The sequence below is a fragment of the Lasioglossum baleicum genome, chromosome 14 (genome assembly GCF_051020765.1).
Source record: "Lasioglossum baleicum chromosome 14, iyLasBale1, whole genome shotgun sequence".
In the NCBI taxonomy this organism is placed as follows: Eukaryota; Metazoa; Arthropoda; class Insecta; order Hymenoptera; family Halictidae; genus Lasioglossum; species Lasioglossum baleicum.
In genome coordinates this window covers 2,071,319-2,088,964 of record NC_134942.1, presented here as the reverse complement: position 1 = coordinate 2,088,964, position 17,646 = coordinate 2,071,319, and the positions used below count along the sequence as shown (strand labels likewise).

General features: G+C 36.7%; 1 protein-coding gene across 8 annotated transcripts in view; it reads left to right on the top strand.

Moving 5' to 3' along the window:
* LOC143215895 (ras-specific guanine nucleotide-releasing factor 2) overlaps positions 1-17,646 on the top strand; it is a 64,941-nt gene that overhangs the window by 36,359 nt on the left and 10,936 nt on the right. For 6 of the 8 annotated variants that reach the window (XM_076438500.1, XM_076438493.1, XM_076438495.1 and 3 more), the window contains 13 exons: positions 304-500; positions 1,423-1,548; positions 1,713-1,815; positions 5,022-5,264; positions 6,115-6,275; positions 6,919-7,304; positions 7,903-7,976; positions 8,737-8,841; positions 9,107-9,355; positions 9,555-9,728; positions 10,801-11,114; positions 11,253-11,374; positions 15,767-15,787. In XM_076438500.1, the coding sequence (XP_076294615.1) occupies positions 304-500; positions 1,423-1,548; positions 1,713-1,815; positions 5,022-5,264; positions 6,115-6,275; positions 6,919-7,304; positions 7,903-7,976; positions 8,737-8,841; positions 9,107-9,355; positions 9,555-9,728; positions 10,801-11,114; positions 11,253-11,374; positions 15,767-15,787 (2,275 nt within the window). The remainder of the gene's footprint in view (positions 1-303; positions 501-1,422; positions 1,549-1,712; positions 1,816-5,021; positions 5,265-6,114; positions 6,276-6,918; positions 7,305-7,902; positions 7,977-8,736; positions 8,842-9,106; positions 9,356-9,554; positions 9,729-10,800; positions 11,115-11,252; positions 11,375-15,766; positions 15,788-17,646) is intronic. The other 2 variants (XM_076438498.1, XM_076438499.1) reach the window with 2 other exon arrangements.

Genomic DNA, 17,646 nt, shown 5'->3' with positions numbered 1-17,646 from the left:
TGTCTAATCATTCTCTCGCATACTAGTCGCGAGCCTAACATCTTAAAACAATTCGAGTCCTTTGGGCCAATTTTAAGAATGTTACGCGACTTTTCAGAGTGTCCACTTAATATGGTCCCCGAGTATGAAGTCAGTTGTAATTCGTTTGTGCCCGTTTTTCACTTTGCGGCAGATGTCAGCCCTATTCAAACCGCCCGCCCGCGCCCTTGCTATACACTATACACTATACAGTATACACTATACACTATACACTATACATGCTTACAAGTCTTAAACAATTTATTTGTTTCTCGATAATTTCAGGCGATTTGTTCGACATGTTGCTACCTATGCTATCAATTTATCAAGAATATGTCAGAAACCACCATTACAGCCTTCAAGTTCTGACGCATTGTAAGCAATCATCGGCGTCATTCGCGGCATTGCTCACTAGGTTGGAGAAGAAAACTGCATGCGGAGGACGCACATTGGATACGTTTTTAACATATCCTATGGACCATGTGAGTTTATGCACTGATATTACTAATTGAATTAAATGTGTCGTAGCTAACGATTTAAAAGTTAGTTAGTTAAATATCTGTTGCTCCTGGTCCTTAAAATGAATGCGTAGTCTTCGAAAATTGGTCATCGCGAGTCAATAATTCCGAGCGCTGGTTTAAATACAAGACAATTTTTCGAGAATCGAGTATTCAGTGTTGAAACGCATACAGGATGTCCGAAAACAGGATGTGCTGTACCTCCTTGATGTGGGTGATTCCGGAGGTCATCTAAAGTAACTTCTTCCTTTGCAAAATTGTTCTCCGTGACTTACTGTTAATTATAATAAATTCGATCTTTGTTACACTGTGCATCGAAGCTGCATAGATACAAGTGCAAATTTTTCAGTTACCTCCTCCCTATATACTGGTTTCTAACATTATCATAATTTTCATGGGTAACAATTTCTGCAAAACCAACAATATATAACGTTAAACAGCGTTCTTTCGGCTATGTGTACGTGAAACGTTTAAGAGTATACAGAGTGTCTCAGAAATGTTGTACCTCCTTGAAAGAGGTAATTCCTGAGACCATTTGGAATGGACCTTTTTCCGTTTCCAAAATGTTCTCCGCGCCGCGCGCCGCGCGCCGCGGCTTCGCTACAGCTGACGAATCCCGGCTCGGCCAATGCCAACGTCACGCTCTCATTGGTCTGTGTTTTGCGTTAATAACTCCTTAACGAAGACGCAGAGTACAATTTCGCAACGGAAAAAGTTACTTCGAATGACCTCGGAAAAAAACACCCCTTTGAAGGATGTGCTGCTCTAAGATTGGATTTCGCAAAAAGTTCCATAAGTTTTACAAGTTTGTTTAAATAATTTATTTTAAATCGACAGAGCATAATGCGAAAGCACTTGAATACGAATTACATGTGTGGTCTTTCAGTTTCCAAAGTATATAGTTACACTGAACGAAATCTTGGCACATACTCCGTTTGATCACGTGGAACGTAAAAGTTTGGAAAATGCGAAGCGGCAATTAGAAGACTTATCAAGACAAATGCGAGACGAGGTATCGACAAAAATATATTCTACATGTGTAGTTCGAATTTCTCATAGAAAAAGTCTACTTCAATATTTTCTATCTTGTTCATGCACGTGTGTTACCAAACAGAAATTAACTACCTCGAACGAGGTACTGATCGATGTGGTACCTACATATGTATATTTTGACAGGTCAGCGAAACTGAGAATTTGCGGAAGAATTTGTCAGTGGAACGAATGATTGTCGAGGGTTGCGATATTTTGCTCGACGTTAATCAAGTATTCGTCAGACAGGGTAAGCTATACTATTTTTTAAGAGGGAAATATATAATACATGAAATTCCGGTACAATTCTTTTACATTTCTCACAATTGCTAAACGAATATTTGACCACACATATCCAAATAATTATTAACAAAAAAAGTTAATGATATTTATAACATTAGCGTTGTCCTTGTTTTATTAAGTTTTCCATTTTTAAAAAAATCAGATTTTGGAAGACACTTTCTCTTACAATTTCTAAGTTACAAATCAATGTTCTCGTTTGCGCTCTGATGCTCTGATGAGTGTACCATTATTAATTATGATACGCTCATCAGAGCATCAGAGCGCGAACTCGCTTCGAACGTTTGCTTGTCAAAATAAACGTAGAATTATAAACGGCAGGGGAAACAATTTACATGTGTATATGTTGAAAGTCTAAGCTTTCAGAAAAATCAAGTCTGAATGCTAACGTTCTTAAATATTTTTTTTTAAACTCTACCGAAAGTTTACGTTGTACTTTATATCCTCCGTATATTGATTGAAACATGCGTATATTACCATTAAATAATTGAAATATACCTGCTGAAACATACATATACGGAAATATGTATAGGACAAATTGTCGCTTCAGCATTGTGCGAGGAATAATTAAACTATTTAGTTGTTCCTACAATTTCATAATTTTCAACTTCGAACGCTATATCTGCTCGGAAAGTTATCCGAAAGATTTAATATTTTGAATTTCGAGGTTCCAAAGGGTTCTTATTTGAGAGAAGAAAAAGTTTTGTTGAAATTTCAAAGTCGAGAAATTGAATTTTGGCTACAGAAAAACGGGCTCGTAGACCACTGTGTCGGTAACAAAATCCCATCGATATGTTGCATTGTTTCGCTAACTATTTACCTCCTACCGAGACAGGGGTGTCGAAACGCGGCGAAACTTTTCAACACGGTCGATAAACTCTCGGTCGGACTTGTCGCAACTTGCAAGGGAGTTTGGCTTCAAAGTTTCAGCGTGGAAGTCCGTGATCAGTGATGGGCAAAAATGCATTACCAACTGCTTATTTATTCGTTTTCGAACGCGAAATGCATTCAGATATTGTATTCGATTATGTCATTATGTAACATACTTCTATCGAATATGTATATGTATAGACCATGCAGTTGACAAATACCTTGGTATTTTCTATTTAACTATGACATATACAATAAAATACTTGAATAATTTCTATGTAACAGAGTTGTGTTGTGAATTGAATTACATTGTAATTATTGTTGTAATTATTATATGTATATCCAAATTGCAGAAGTGTTTCATATTCTATAAGATCATTGAATAGAAAGTGCCACACGGTATAGGTATACGTCAACTGATCGCAGTGTATTCGATAGAAGTATTCCGTATTTTACACGTATTTCAATTACAAAAGCATTCGAGACGCTGCACTGCCTACCACTAGACAATGGATCTTGATGCAAAATAAAAAGTTTTTACTTAAATTGCAACAAACTGGAGTGAAACAGGAATTTAATATTTTCTTTCTTAATATATGCTTAATAGGTCGAAAATAATGTAATGGTATTTTTAAACTGTTCTAATGTTTTTACCGTTTCACTGTCTACCTATCACTGTCCATGAGAAGCAGAAACCCGAAGTGGAGAGCGCAAGCGTGCATTTATGTTTCCCGGAATCGATGGGGTTGTGTTTGTGTTTGCGGTGTAGGCGATACAGGCAAAATCCGTTCGATCATGCGCATGGATAATTATCAGGGCTGTCGTAACGGATCTCGTCATACAAATTTTTCAAATCATTCAGATACATTCCTGAAATATCTTTCCAATAAAACTAGAAACATCGCTTGACCATGCATGGACCATAAATTGATTAATATCGTACGAAACTGAAAATCTGTTTCTATATGTTATCCTATATCCTACTATCCTGTCTACCTTGAATGAATCGGTACTTGCACTTTCAGGAAAAGGAGATCCAATTGTCTTATTTAAAAGCAGGGACTGCGAGATGTAAAATGTGTTAGTTATTGTTATACACTATACACTATACACTATACACTATACACTATACACTATACACTATACACTATACACCTAGAACCTCCTCTTACAGAGGGTGGAAAAATTTACGGGCTACCGAAATTCCTTTCGTGACACGGCCCTGGTTCCTCGTGTTCGGCCTAAGGGTACGTTTATGTTGGAGCTGCGATAAAAGCTATGGGAACGTCGATCAGAGCGACGATGAAACCTGCTAAAAATTGTTATCTCTGGTGTGTTTGTACTTTCTAGTGAAGCTATATATACGGGAACAGTAGAATTTCAATGTTGCAAGGTCCTGCAAAGATGAGTGATACCGAAAAGTTGTTATCATTATCATCGTATTTGGCAATATGGTATACCGGAACAAATTTACGCAGTAAACATAAACATTGTGTGCGTCCTTTTAATACGGAAATATACGAATTTGGAGAGTTTTACCGTTTATAGTTTATACAATATCCTAAGAGTCCATCTACAAACTTTTATCGAATTTATGCGAATGAAAATAGAAAGTTTTAGATTACACTTCGTCCAAGATAAAAAAGAAATAAGATTGAAAGAAAGTGCTGTAACTGTTGTAACAAGTTTATTTCTTGCGAGGAAAGATTAGAGAGTACAATAAGGTAAGTAAAGAAAATAATTTTTTTAAATCTCTCAATTGCACGGCGATGATAGCGAAGAAGTCTAATGTATCGCTAATCACTGTGTATGCGTTGCTCTGATCGTTGTTGCTCCAATGTAAATGTTACAATTATAATATTATACAATAGCAAGTATAGTATTTTCACTCTTCGCACTCATCGTCGCTCCGATTGTTTATCGTAGTTCCAATATAAACGTATAGACGCCTGGATTGCATGGCCACCATGCAAACATTTTCCCATGAAAAGTGTCTCCATATCTTCCAATTGATGAAATGGTGTTAAACTTTTATACTTGCCGCACCTATTTCATTCACGCATACCTAATTTGAACGAGTGAATTCCTAACATTAAAACTTGGATTTTGGACATTTTCTCTCCAAAATCTGCAGGATTACATAAAATAAAAGACATAAAAAATTTTGGTTTCTGGAAGTCAAGTCAAGTCAAGTCAAGCGGAATTCGTATTTCTACGAACAACAGAAAATCAATCAAAAAAAGCAGAACGCGGTATAAACGTATTATTTTATATTATCTTTTGCAGGGTCGCTTATCCAAATTTTAGATAAGCCAAAAGGAGCCAGAAGTAGATTGAGTGCGACTTTCGGAGGCAAAGGCGATAAGGAAGCAATTAGGCAGTGCTTTCTCTTCTCAAACCATTTGTTGCTAACAACGCGGTCAGATAACGACGGCCGTTTGAATCTGGTTCCCCAAATTGGCAAGATACCATTGTCTGAAGCAGTGCTGATCGAGGATCCGAACGAAGGAGCAAACACGGATGACGATGGTAATTCAATCACATTACCGTTAATATTGTATAACGCTTATTAATTCCATCTTCACCAGCTATTTGCAATCTTCGTCATTCATTACTGCTACTTTTACACAGCATGATCTAGGTGTATACGTATATACGTATATAATTTATAGAAGAAGATATTTTTTTTATCATTATCGTTGAGATCGGAATTCATGGAAAGCTACATCACCCTAATGGTGATATATCTCCCTTGTTTTAAATATTGTTGTGTTTTTTATGTAAATTATTTTTTTTACGTGTTATTGCGGTCCTCGAATTAATTTATACATATAGCACTTAATGAGGCCTTTGGTGGTAAAAGACTGTAACATGCCTGCTGTATACACTGTTAAAATCCTCCAACCTCTTACACTCCGCAGGAGTTTGGTGGGGAGAATGTAGCAGTAGGAGTCGTCTGAGGCTCGCGGCGAGCCGTAAGTTTCCGAGGCCTGTTCTACCTAATGGAAGTCATGTTCAACACGATATGTCTTATATTAATTTGTAGCCGCAACATACACGTATATCTGTGCTGGGTATGACATTAGCAGTCATGGTGTTACATATGACTGAATTCGTCTTAAACGACGCTTTCATACGACATTAAATAAAAATAATGCTATTTTTTCTTCCTTTTTCACTATTTTTTCAAATACTTGTATCGTTTACATGAGTAACACTGGTCCAACTTACCGCGAACACCTTGTATATAGATTATTTCAGTTCGAAACTGCGTCAGCTTTTTACGCTTTGGCTGATCCGTCGTGTAACGGAGTATTTAAAAGTTTATACATATATGTATAATTAATGTATTATTATCATGACTGCGAACTGATTATAGAACTGTCAGTATGTTCGATGTCCAGCGGAATCAGCGAGAACAGTGGAAGTGCAAGCGCAAATACGACTAGTCACCTCCAGAATCGTGATTTTAAGATTATCGTCGACCTGAAGCTTGGTGGGCCTCAAGTAACGGTGCACCTTGTTGCTGCTACTTTACAGGTATCCTTGACACTCGTCTTTTTTCTATACTTTTGCTGATTGACTTTTTGGCAAACTTTTCTTTAAAAAACCGTTACGCACTGCGCACTGCCAACCACTCGCCAGCGACCATTAGGTACGAGCAGAGTTGTGTTCGATTACAATTCTATTACTTAACGAATTATTGTACAGGTATAATTACAAGGTACATAATTCGATTACACACACACACACACACACACACACACATGTTATCCAGTAGATTTGGACGGTGGGAAGAGATGTAAGAAAATCCAAGTTTTGATCCTGAGAAGAGAGAGAGAGAGAAATTGACAGTTGAGCAATTTCTGGCCATGTCTGATCTACGTGATCAACTTGAGAGCGCGTGCTTGTGGTGCCACCTAGCGGCGCGCGACCGGCGCTAACCTGTCAAAGACATTGGAAATCGCTCAACTTGAAACATTTCTAACTTTTAAGCCATTGATTCTCCAGGATCGAAACTTGGATTTCTCACATCTGCTCGTCCAAATCTACTCGATAACCTTTAGAAAAAGGCAATAATTTATAGGAGAAAGGCCAAAATTTCTGGTTACGTAAGGAAAGATTGGCAAGACAAATAAGTAGTTAGAGTCATAGACAATTGGAATCGATTGTATGTACACAGGAAAAAGCTGCTTGGATCAGCGATTTCACCCAGTGTACGGATAGCATCCACTTCAGCGACCATTTGCTTTGTCCAACGTTGTCGGACAACAGCTCCATCACGATGCCACAGGCGATCAAAACTGATCCGAGCCTGTTTAAGGATGATGTAGACATTAGGTTTAGTAGAAAACTGAATTCCCGTAAAATACCGCACATACGGTCAGCTACGCCTGAACGGTTGCTTCAGCAACTAACGGACCTACGCTTCCTCAGCATAGACTTCCTAAATACATTTCTGTTGACATATCGAGTTTTCACTGATGGTGTTATAGTACTGGAAGCTCTCAAGAAAGTGTTCTACGAGTCCGAACCACCGGGTTCTGACCTACACACAGGCTCCTTTGAGTAAGTATACGTATAGTTATATCGTTATGCACCGTTATGCACATTTTTATGGGAGCTTTGGTAATACTATTGAATTATACAACTGCGGTAATATTATTCGATACCTTGGATTGCCTTGGAACATGATATATTCAGAGTACAACTGTGAACAACTTTAACACAAGATGAAAAGTACACAAACAGATTTAATTTTATTCATATAAAAGTTCTTTTTTTTCAAGAAGCGAAGGTACAATAGCAACTTTGTACAATATTGTGTATCATTGAATTGTATGTATACTATGTATTATACACCTATGTATAATAATAGAAAGCAAAAAATTTTTATGCGAACTTAATCAAGAATTAAAACTTTTCAATGTAACGAACGATTTCTACGATATCTTGAATTAGTTTATTGGATTTTTATAAATATTTAACATAATAAGAAAGGAAGTCTCTGTATGGTTTCTATTCCTTGCGATTGATTGATACAACAAAAAAAATGTTTATTTCTGCAGTCTAATTATGATTGTAACTGATGTCCACTTTTTTTAGAAAAACAATTTATTGCATACGTCTATATTGTTTTTGATACAGTCATAAATTATGTTTCTAGATCCTTGGATGTATTGGGAGTTGGTGCAGATACACAGTTACAGATTCATGACAGAAGAAGAAGTTCCGTTTCCGGTAGAATATTTTATAATTTCATTATCAGTTTGTACTAACTTGTGCTGTAACTATTCTCCTTAAAAAGTATTTGTTGAACACAGAAACGACGTACATACACCTATGTATATCTTTCATCAATATGTACTGTTATTCATATTTATGTATAACGTTCACGATATTTAGCATATTGGTAGTATCATCACGAAATTGATATTTTATGATATGAGATAATGCAAAATATGCTTTATATTGTTCATAATTATCTATTTAACTCGAAACACGCAGACTCGATAAAGGAAAGAACAAAGCAGAAAATGAAATTAATTGGAACGAGAGTTGGCTTCTCACAAATTCACGAGTCATTTCGATAGATCATGAACAGATTTTACAGTTTTATTCTATCGTAGTTACGTTCTCATATCTGTCATAGTTATCACTTATCACGCACACGAGAACGTTAAGAAAACTGTATTATTATAACATTTAAATTGTATTTTTCATTTTAAAATTCCAGAAAATAGCACACAAAATCAAACTATCTAATACTACTATTGAAATCCCCCATTTTATAGTATGTACACAGTAGAAAAACAATTACAATTTACGGATTATTTAATTCCTTTGTAAGAAGTCTGCTAATTTTGGAATTTTCAAATGAACTATTTAGATGTTCTGTTTTTAAATGCGTTTCCTAGATTATACATTTATCTGACAATGTTAAATTATGTTAATATTGTATTCTGAAAACAATATTTAAACTATTTTTTCACCTGTTTAGGATATGAATCTGAGATCAGTGAAATAAAGAGTCAAAGTTCCTGTGACTTCTCCAAGGGATACACCCTCGCTCAGAAAGGTGTCTGGAAGAGTGGACTTAAGAAGGGTAAATTTATTAAAATTGATATTTAAGAATTTAATATTAAATATGTGGCTAAACTTTTCTATGCGTAGTAAGAAATTTTTGCTCTGAGATATGAGAAATCAAATTTTCGATCAAAACTCTTGTATGTATACATACATATTGTAGTGTCTCATAGTATTGTCGCGCAGTTTAACAAGACTGTATACAATGCATATTATGTGTATAATATACAATACTAACTATTTATTTACTGGAACTTACATTCTATAAATTACTTACTTAATAGAAGAAGACAGACAGACACGTATGATCGCGGAAGCTCCGTCGATTATAAAACGCAGTCCAACTATACAATCTTCCACCGAGCCACAATCACCGGCTATGCTACGCAAGATCAGCATTCAAGCGGATCTAGATGAGACGGATGAAAGGAAGGAAGAAAAGAAGGAAGAAACCAAGATAGAAGAGGAAGATGGATGCCATTTGACTATTCCCAAAGTTATTAACGTTTCGTCGAGTTCTGAGACACTCACGGGTAAAAATATGCTATCGATAAAACCGAATAGTCAGAGTACATAACATACTGTACCATTGGAAAAATGTATGTAGAGAAATGCATCCATTATTATAGAGAATACCGTTACGAAACCAAAATGCAGTAGAACCTCGCTTATTCCGTGTGCCAAAAAGTATTCACAATCTGAGGCTAATTACAATACCCCTCGTGGTTTCAGATAATACCGTAGTAAGTGCTCCTTCTTCGCCTGGCAACTTGAGTTCCGTTACATTAGTTGGATCAACTGGATCCGGTTCCGGCTCCGGATCAAGTCCTCAAGATGGAGGGACCTTTTCCCGCGGTGCCTCTTCAGAGACAGATACGCCGGTCGCAACGGAAGTATTGAAAGACGGTACAATGATAATATTATCAATTGATAATAACAATATCGACCCCTTGAATATTCCCGTTATTTGTAATAATTAATATGAAAAAAACCGGGATGGCGGTGGGGAGGGGGGGCGTGGCGTATTGACATAAACATTTTCTGCGTGGGTGGAGGCATAGCGAAGATTTCAAAGTCACCTTGGATTTTTTAATTGGAAAGACCTACTTTCTGTATCATGAATCGATAGACATCTCTTGATTCGTCACGACATTTGCAACGTCACAATGGTTTTTTGAAATCAATGGAAATTGCTAATAACTCGGCTAACTAAAAGTGGGAAGTTAGTGGGAAGAGTGGGGAAAACAAAGGCGGGCTTCGCTGCGCAGCTGGACGAGGGGCGGAAGGAAGGGTAAGATAAGGGGCCTGGCGGGACTAGAATATGGTAACTCTGCACAGGACCAGCTCCCCATCCTGTGTATGCCAAATCCTATCTACCCCAAAAGTTACCCAGTCAGCCAAACCTGCTTGTTTGTAATCGTACGTCGCGTAAAAACCGGACATTTTGGTGCCAAGAACATGCTTCAAGCAGAATTTGGTCCCTATTTGCTATGAATTTTCTCACCAAGCCTTGTCGACATATTTCGAGCCTATGGTCATGGCAGATGCAGGCGGAAGTCCAAGTGAAATCAAGGGCAAAACGAGGACAGACCCTGTCCTCGTGTAGACCGCAGATCGGTCGCACTAAAAGCGAACTAATCTTGCTCTAAAAGAGTAAATATCGGGAAAAAGCGGAGTAAACCTTATTCTAGGAGGGAGAACCAAATTTTATTTAAATTTCAATATTATATAACATCAAGTTGCATGTGTTTAGAATAATTTGACAATATTGACAATATTTGTGTGACAATATTTACTCTGAAAGCAAGGTAAAGTAAGGTAAAGTCCGCTGTTACAATTAGTGCGAATGAACCGCCCTCGTTTTTCCCTCGATTTGTTATATGGAATTCCGCCTGCAAGTTTGTCGAAAACAATTTTTTACTGCATACGAAACCTATTTCTTCTTCCATAGAGTAACGATTTCCAATCACATGTTTAGACGTACAATTCACGTACGAAGACTCGGAAGCTAATTGTAAGACCCCGAAATCAGTGGGGACCCCTTTGAGGACACCTCCGACTCCCCTGGCGAAACATGGTGCGACAGCTGAAAAAGAGAAAGACGCAAGCAGACAAGAGAAAGACAAACCACAGCTAGCAGAAGCCGAGATTACTGGCTCGACAACACGGCCTCAATCCCCGGAAAAAGTACCGCAGAAACAGTACCATGTAAATTATTACCAACATAGAGCGTCGGTTGTTTCCGCTCCAGCGGCTACTGCAAGAAGCGGCTCTGTTTCTACGATCACCAGTGTATGTACAATAAACTAAAATTCCTTTTACTACAATACATTGATACAAATAAGATAATAAGCTTGTGCTCCGATGCAACGTATTCTCAATCATGTGTAATACATATAAAGAGAAACACATTTTTCTTTTCCGTTTTAGAGTTTTATGGTGAACAGGCGATCGATCCAAGAAACAGAAATGGGTTCGCAGCCGGGAATCCTGCAGAATGACAAGGCTAAGGCTGGGGTAGTGATAACCAGTTCCCGGCAAAGTCAACGAAGGTTCGTTCGAGTATACCTGACGTGTTTGAATGTTTCCATTTATGTGTCGGTAGTCGGTACGCATCGCGAAAAGTGCGCATGTCGATCAATCTCGGCGGTTTTCCTATTCTTCAGACTATAATTAAGAGAACTACTCGCCTCGCGTGACGTATCGTCGAGGAAAATTTACAAACAGTTGTTATACAGTAGAATCTCGCTCGTTGCACGAAACGTGACCGAAAATGCGAGCAGAAATCGAGGCTATTCAACGAAACAGGTGTAACCAATCATAGCGACTCGTAGTGTAAATTTTCCTTTGTTTCTACTTCTACGTAGTCGCTACGAGTTCCAGAACGTTAAACACTTACTTAGAATTAGCGGAGAGACTCGTTAGTATGCAACGAACGAGGATTCCGTAGAATAAATGGGGTTGCAACTAACGAAGTTCTACTGTAATTCGTTCGATAGAAGGACAATGGAGACGCACTACTTCGAGAACAATAAAGCGTGTCGTATCGGTACATATTACCGTAAAATAATGTTTAACGTCACCATTGAACGTGTGCCTCGAATATCCATTAAGACACTGATTTTCTACAGGCTTTTGTACTTTTCGAAAATTATGAAAATTATCTCTATTTCGTTTCTCGGTACTGCTACTGAATGTTTATTGCAATAAAGGTATTTTTCACTTTCTAATTACGCATGAGTGCTTTATCTCGATGACTTACTTACGTGTTCTCTTCCGTCTATAATATTCCTTTTTTCACGCAACTATTTTGTACATAAAACTTGAAGAACTTTCTGTGTATTTTCATAATTATTTTAGAGTATACGCAGTACATATACATTGTATTCTTTTCAGATTAACATTACATCTGCATATGTCTGTTTCTTCTTTTATTCGGTATACATACTTACATATGTATACATATTAGGTATACATATGTATTTCTTCGCTGTTGCGGCCCATTTACTCCTTAGCTATCAAAATGCAAATAGAATTTGTTTAACGCAATGAAATTAATAAATCGCAAACGCACGAGATGTATTATTTCAATAATTGACAAAGATTTTAAATATGTATAAAATCTCTATTGCTTAGGAAAGGTGTAACAATTTAAAAATAGACATTTTCAAAAGTGTCCCCACACTTTTAAACAATTTATACAATTTTTGCGTTTCATCGTTTTAGTAGCATAAACGTGATCTATAAGGCTTGAAACAGTAAACGTTTCTACAGTGACGTCGCAAAATTTGCAACGTAGATGCACACTACTTGTAGATCGAAATGCTTCAAACGAGCTACAAGTATTCTGCTGTACAGTAAAGCCTTGGTCTAATTGTAAGAAAAACCCTTGGATCGCTGCTTATTGTTAGATCGTGTGGTTTTACTGTTTCTTTGTGGACCGCGCGGCCAAAGGCGCACTACATACTGTTCATTGAACCACTTTATACAGATGAAAAAATTATATCGTGTTTAGTGATATTTTAATCATAAAAATACCACAAATATGTTGATGAAAGTCCTATAGAAAAATAATGAAAAATAAAAAAGTTTCATAATTGGATTAGCACACCGATATACCCGTGACCGTGACCCCGTATCGCTTTACGCCCGCGCCCCGCAGAGCTCGCAGAGGAAAAGAGGAAGGAATATTGTATTCGTTTCTCTCAGATTCTACGGTTTCCATTTTCTTATTGTTAGATCAAGGTTTTACTGTAGTCCATAAACACCCCTAGTCCATAAAGGGTTAAGTTAGATGTGAAACTTGTTAGATCTGAAAGTTTTTTTTAACTTATAGATTATATGTATACGTATAGACAACACTACCCAGACAACCAAGCGGGTCGAAGCCACAAATGCGCGTGTGGGCTCGTAGTGTTCCCCTGGACACAATCTTGGCACATGATGTCGTTGCCACAATCCGGGATATCGTGCCCAGATTAACGATCGGGCCGTTGTAAGATGGCAGCACATAGCCGCACTAACTCTTCCTTTTTACTTATTTTGTACGCATTCGAGGCGGGAAAATTAAATGATAGATTTTATTTATTGTAGTATTTGTAGTAGTTTTCCTAGACTGCGGATCTTTATGCAAAATAAAAATTGTCTGCATCGATTGCAAGAGATAGAAACTAAATTGAATGTTACTTTTTTATGCAAAAAAAAAATTCTCGTCATATAAAAGCTACATTTATTTTATAATGCTCACATAAATATTCATTAGAAACGAATCAAATTTTATTTCATTTAAAAAGGAAGGCGTGACAATCTTATTTGTTAGCACAGCACAGTCGCACTAATGTGCCGAATGCCGTGAGTTATACAGGGCACTCTCTTCCTTTTTGTTATCTCTTCCTTATGTTACTTCTTCCCCCCTCGCCGTTCCATTATCTTTACAGTTACATTAAGAGTAAACCTACACATAAATCAATAAACTAGTAATACATTAATTATCCCCTAATACGTACAGTTACACGAATTAATATTCGGACGATCTAAAAAAGATGATAACTTTTTTAATATTGTACTATACGATTCGAACTTTTTTGGGGAGCTAGAGCAATTAGTTTACTACATCATGTGGAAAGAAATTTTTTCAAAAATTGCATTTGGTCGGAATTGCAGAGAAAATACTAAATCTTACATTTTACAACTTTTTCGTGCGGGCCTATATTGAAAATTTAAAAAGTACGTTTTCTAGGCCTGCGTAAATAATATGCACTGTGAAAGTTTCATCGAAATCGGTTGATGCGGGAAAAACACGACAGGCCTTGAAAGATGTAAGAATTCTTCGATATACATAGGCTGAAAATCTGCGATTTTTACCATTTTTAAACGTTTTAAACGTAGCTCATTACAACGTTAACCGATTTTGACGAAATTTTCAAAATATGTTTAGTCGACACAGATCTACGAAGCGTATTTTTCAATTTTTCAATATGGGCCCACATAAAAAAGTTGTAAAATGCAACTCTTAGTATTTTTCCATACAATTCCGATCAATTGCAATTTTTGAAAAAATTTCTTTTCACATCCTGTAGTAAACTAATTGCTCTAGCTCCCCAAAAAGTTCAAATCGTTTAGTACAATATTAAAAAAGTTCTCGTCTGTTTTAGAACGTCCGAATATTAATTCGAGTAACTGCAGTTCCAGTATCTCCTTTTTCCAGGATTGCAAGGGTAAGATAACGTAAAATTAAATATACTTTATTTAAGATCTAACGATACTAAGCTAACCTAAACTAACTATATCGAAAAGAAAAGTCCACTCGGTACTAAGCTGTTCTACGCTGTGCAGTTCGATCTGCTCGCATTGACTTCCAGAGCCACTATGCCTATTTAGCCTTCGTCAAGGGCTCTCGTCGCCAGTCGTTCTTTTACTTCTCCCCCACGATCTATACCTGAGTAATAAACGTAACGGTTTTTTCCGCGAAGGTTTGGGACTGTTTGGGACTTGGGACCAGTGATGGTATATTCGTGGGCCGTGGGTCGTTCCCCTGAGTCACATTCAATTTAGTTTCTATCTCTTGCAATCGATGCAGACAATTTTTATTTTGCATAAAGATCCGCAGTCTAGGAAAACTACTACAAATACTACAATAAACAAAATCTATCATTTAATTTTCCCGCCTCGAATGCGTACAAAATAAGTAAAAAGGAAGAGTTAGTGCGGCTATGTGCTGCCATCTTACAACGGCCCGATCGTTAATCTGGGCACGATATCCCGGATTGTGGCAACGACATCATGTGCCAAGATTGTGTCCAGGGGAACACTACGAGCCCACACGCGCATTTGTGGCCTGGACACAATCAAGGATTTTGGCTGTCTGGGTATATGTATTACATTTAGAACTACCGAAAGTATGTAATTTAAACGGTAATTTTTGAAAATATCATTGAAAAATTTCTGAGAAACTACGGAAATACAGCAATTGATGCAAAATAGATTTTTTCAAACAGTTTGTTGTATTTCTGTGAAATTTTCTCTGAGAAAAACGACGGAAGAAAATTAATAAAACATGAACATGAAATATTCAGTTCGCAACGATCATTTCAACTAAAAATGCGAAATTATCCTTAAAAATCGTTTCGCAAGTCACAAAAAGTACTACGGTCATTGAAATGTATACATACATATGTGTTATGAGAAATAGTAAAAAAATTGTGTCAAAATTTTAATATTTTTATATAATCGTTTTTCGCTATACGCAATCATTATTTTTAAACATTTTTCTATAACGTTCGTTCGCTTACATAAACATATCTTTAAAAGATCTATCTTTCGTGCCTGTTCAAATGTGTGTAACCCTTTAAGTAATTCATGAAAACTGATTTCTCTAGTCGAAATAATGTTTTAGTTGGTTTCAATGCAACTGTATCTCATATGTCGTTTTGTATCACTCATAGCGTTGGACCTGTATCTTTCTGGTAAGTGTCACATCCTTTCAGTTTCTGGAAAGACCTTATTTGTTCCCGTTCTGCGTACCGCATGATGAGCTGTGTATCGCAAAACTGTCACTTGTACACCCCCTTAATTGTTAACTGTTTATACTCACCGAGCGTGCACTGTAAATGTTCAACTAGTCGAACAGCAATCACGTTCACTGCATTCTCTTCTTACCTTCGATTGTATGTACAATGTGTACATACATACATACATACATACATACAATCATAAAATAAAATCTACATACTGTTCCGTATACGTTTACTAAATTCATATATTATTTAAAAAAATAAGGTAATGTGTATAGTAGCGCTCTTAATTATTCGAATTACAGGAATTTGACAGTTATTTTCATTTTGGAAAGGTAAGTACACCTATAAATGTCGCAAATTATTGCTGTTGCAACTCATCCCTTACAAGAAGAATTAATATTACAGTAATTTTCCATTCCAAGTCAATTCTCGGTTGTGCGTTGTGACATGTATGTATGTACAGGTATACATACATATGTAGATCGGAACAGCATACTATTTTTTAGTATGTGCAGTTTTAGTAGAGTTTTAGTAGAGAGCAGCAGTCTCCTCCTTCGGACTTAAAATGGGACATTGCGAGGTTTCACTTTTATCAAAACTTTGGAACATGATTGGCACGAAAAAATTTTAAAGCACAGGTGATAATTAGACTTTATGCTCTTTAGATCTTTATGCAGAATAACAATTTTCTACCCGAATTACGACAAACTGGAGTGCAATAGAAATTTATTGTCTTTCTTGATATAGACAATAGGTTGAAAATAATGTAACAGCATTTCTAAATTCTTCTAATGTTCTATTACCGTTATAAATTACACCTACCCATTTTTATCGTAAATGCATAAAATCCGCTGTCTACTGTCTAAATAGTGATGATCCACTAATAAAAATTATATTAAAATCAACTCGAAGATGGGAAGATGGGAAGTAGGGATTGCAATCCCGCGATGCGGGATCCCGCGCGTCATTAGTCCAGTCAACGAAAAGTCGTAGAAGGAAATGGAAGGAACACAATTTTTAATTTTTGGGACTTTGTTTGGACTAGTTAGGAGGTGGTAAACATACTAAAAGTCCCCACTCCTAGGAGGTGAGCGGGGTGCAGGGGGCACATAGTTTCCGAAATATAAGCGAAAAACCGAAAAAGGGATCTTCTACGTGCCCCCTGCACCCGCTCACCTCCTAGGAGTGGGGACTTTTAGTATGTTTACCACCTCCTAACTAGTCCAAACAAAGTCCCAAAGTTGAAAATTGTGTTCCTTCCATTTTCCTCTACGATTTTTCGTTGACTGGACTAATGACGCGCGGGATCCCGCATCGCGGGATTGCAATCTCTTATAATGGGAAGATGGGACTTTTTAAACAACAATCAAAGCAAAGGGCGTGTGGATAAAGTTGACATAAAAATTAGTAAAAAATTTCTTAACGAAGAAGCTATTGGATTGTTATATGTATGTATGTATAGTTATTATATCTCGTCCTGTGAAATGAACCAACGTATTTATTGAACGTTACTTTTGTATAATTGCGGGCCCATACTATACACATTTGAATAAAATATAACTAAATGAAGGCCTTAATAAATATTACAAATTTCAGGTACTTGTTCCAGTACTCGTAATTATTTATAAGCGTTAAACGAATATTTTCATAAATACTAGGTGATTCTCATTTTTCTATTATTTGGGAATAACACAGATGATTTTAAGGATTTTTCACATAAATATTTCAACAAGATGAATGATAAGTACTTCTCTCACTCTAATAAATGTTTCTATCACGTGAATGACATTCAATTGTTTATTTACATA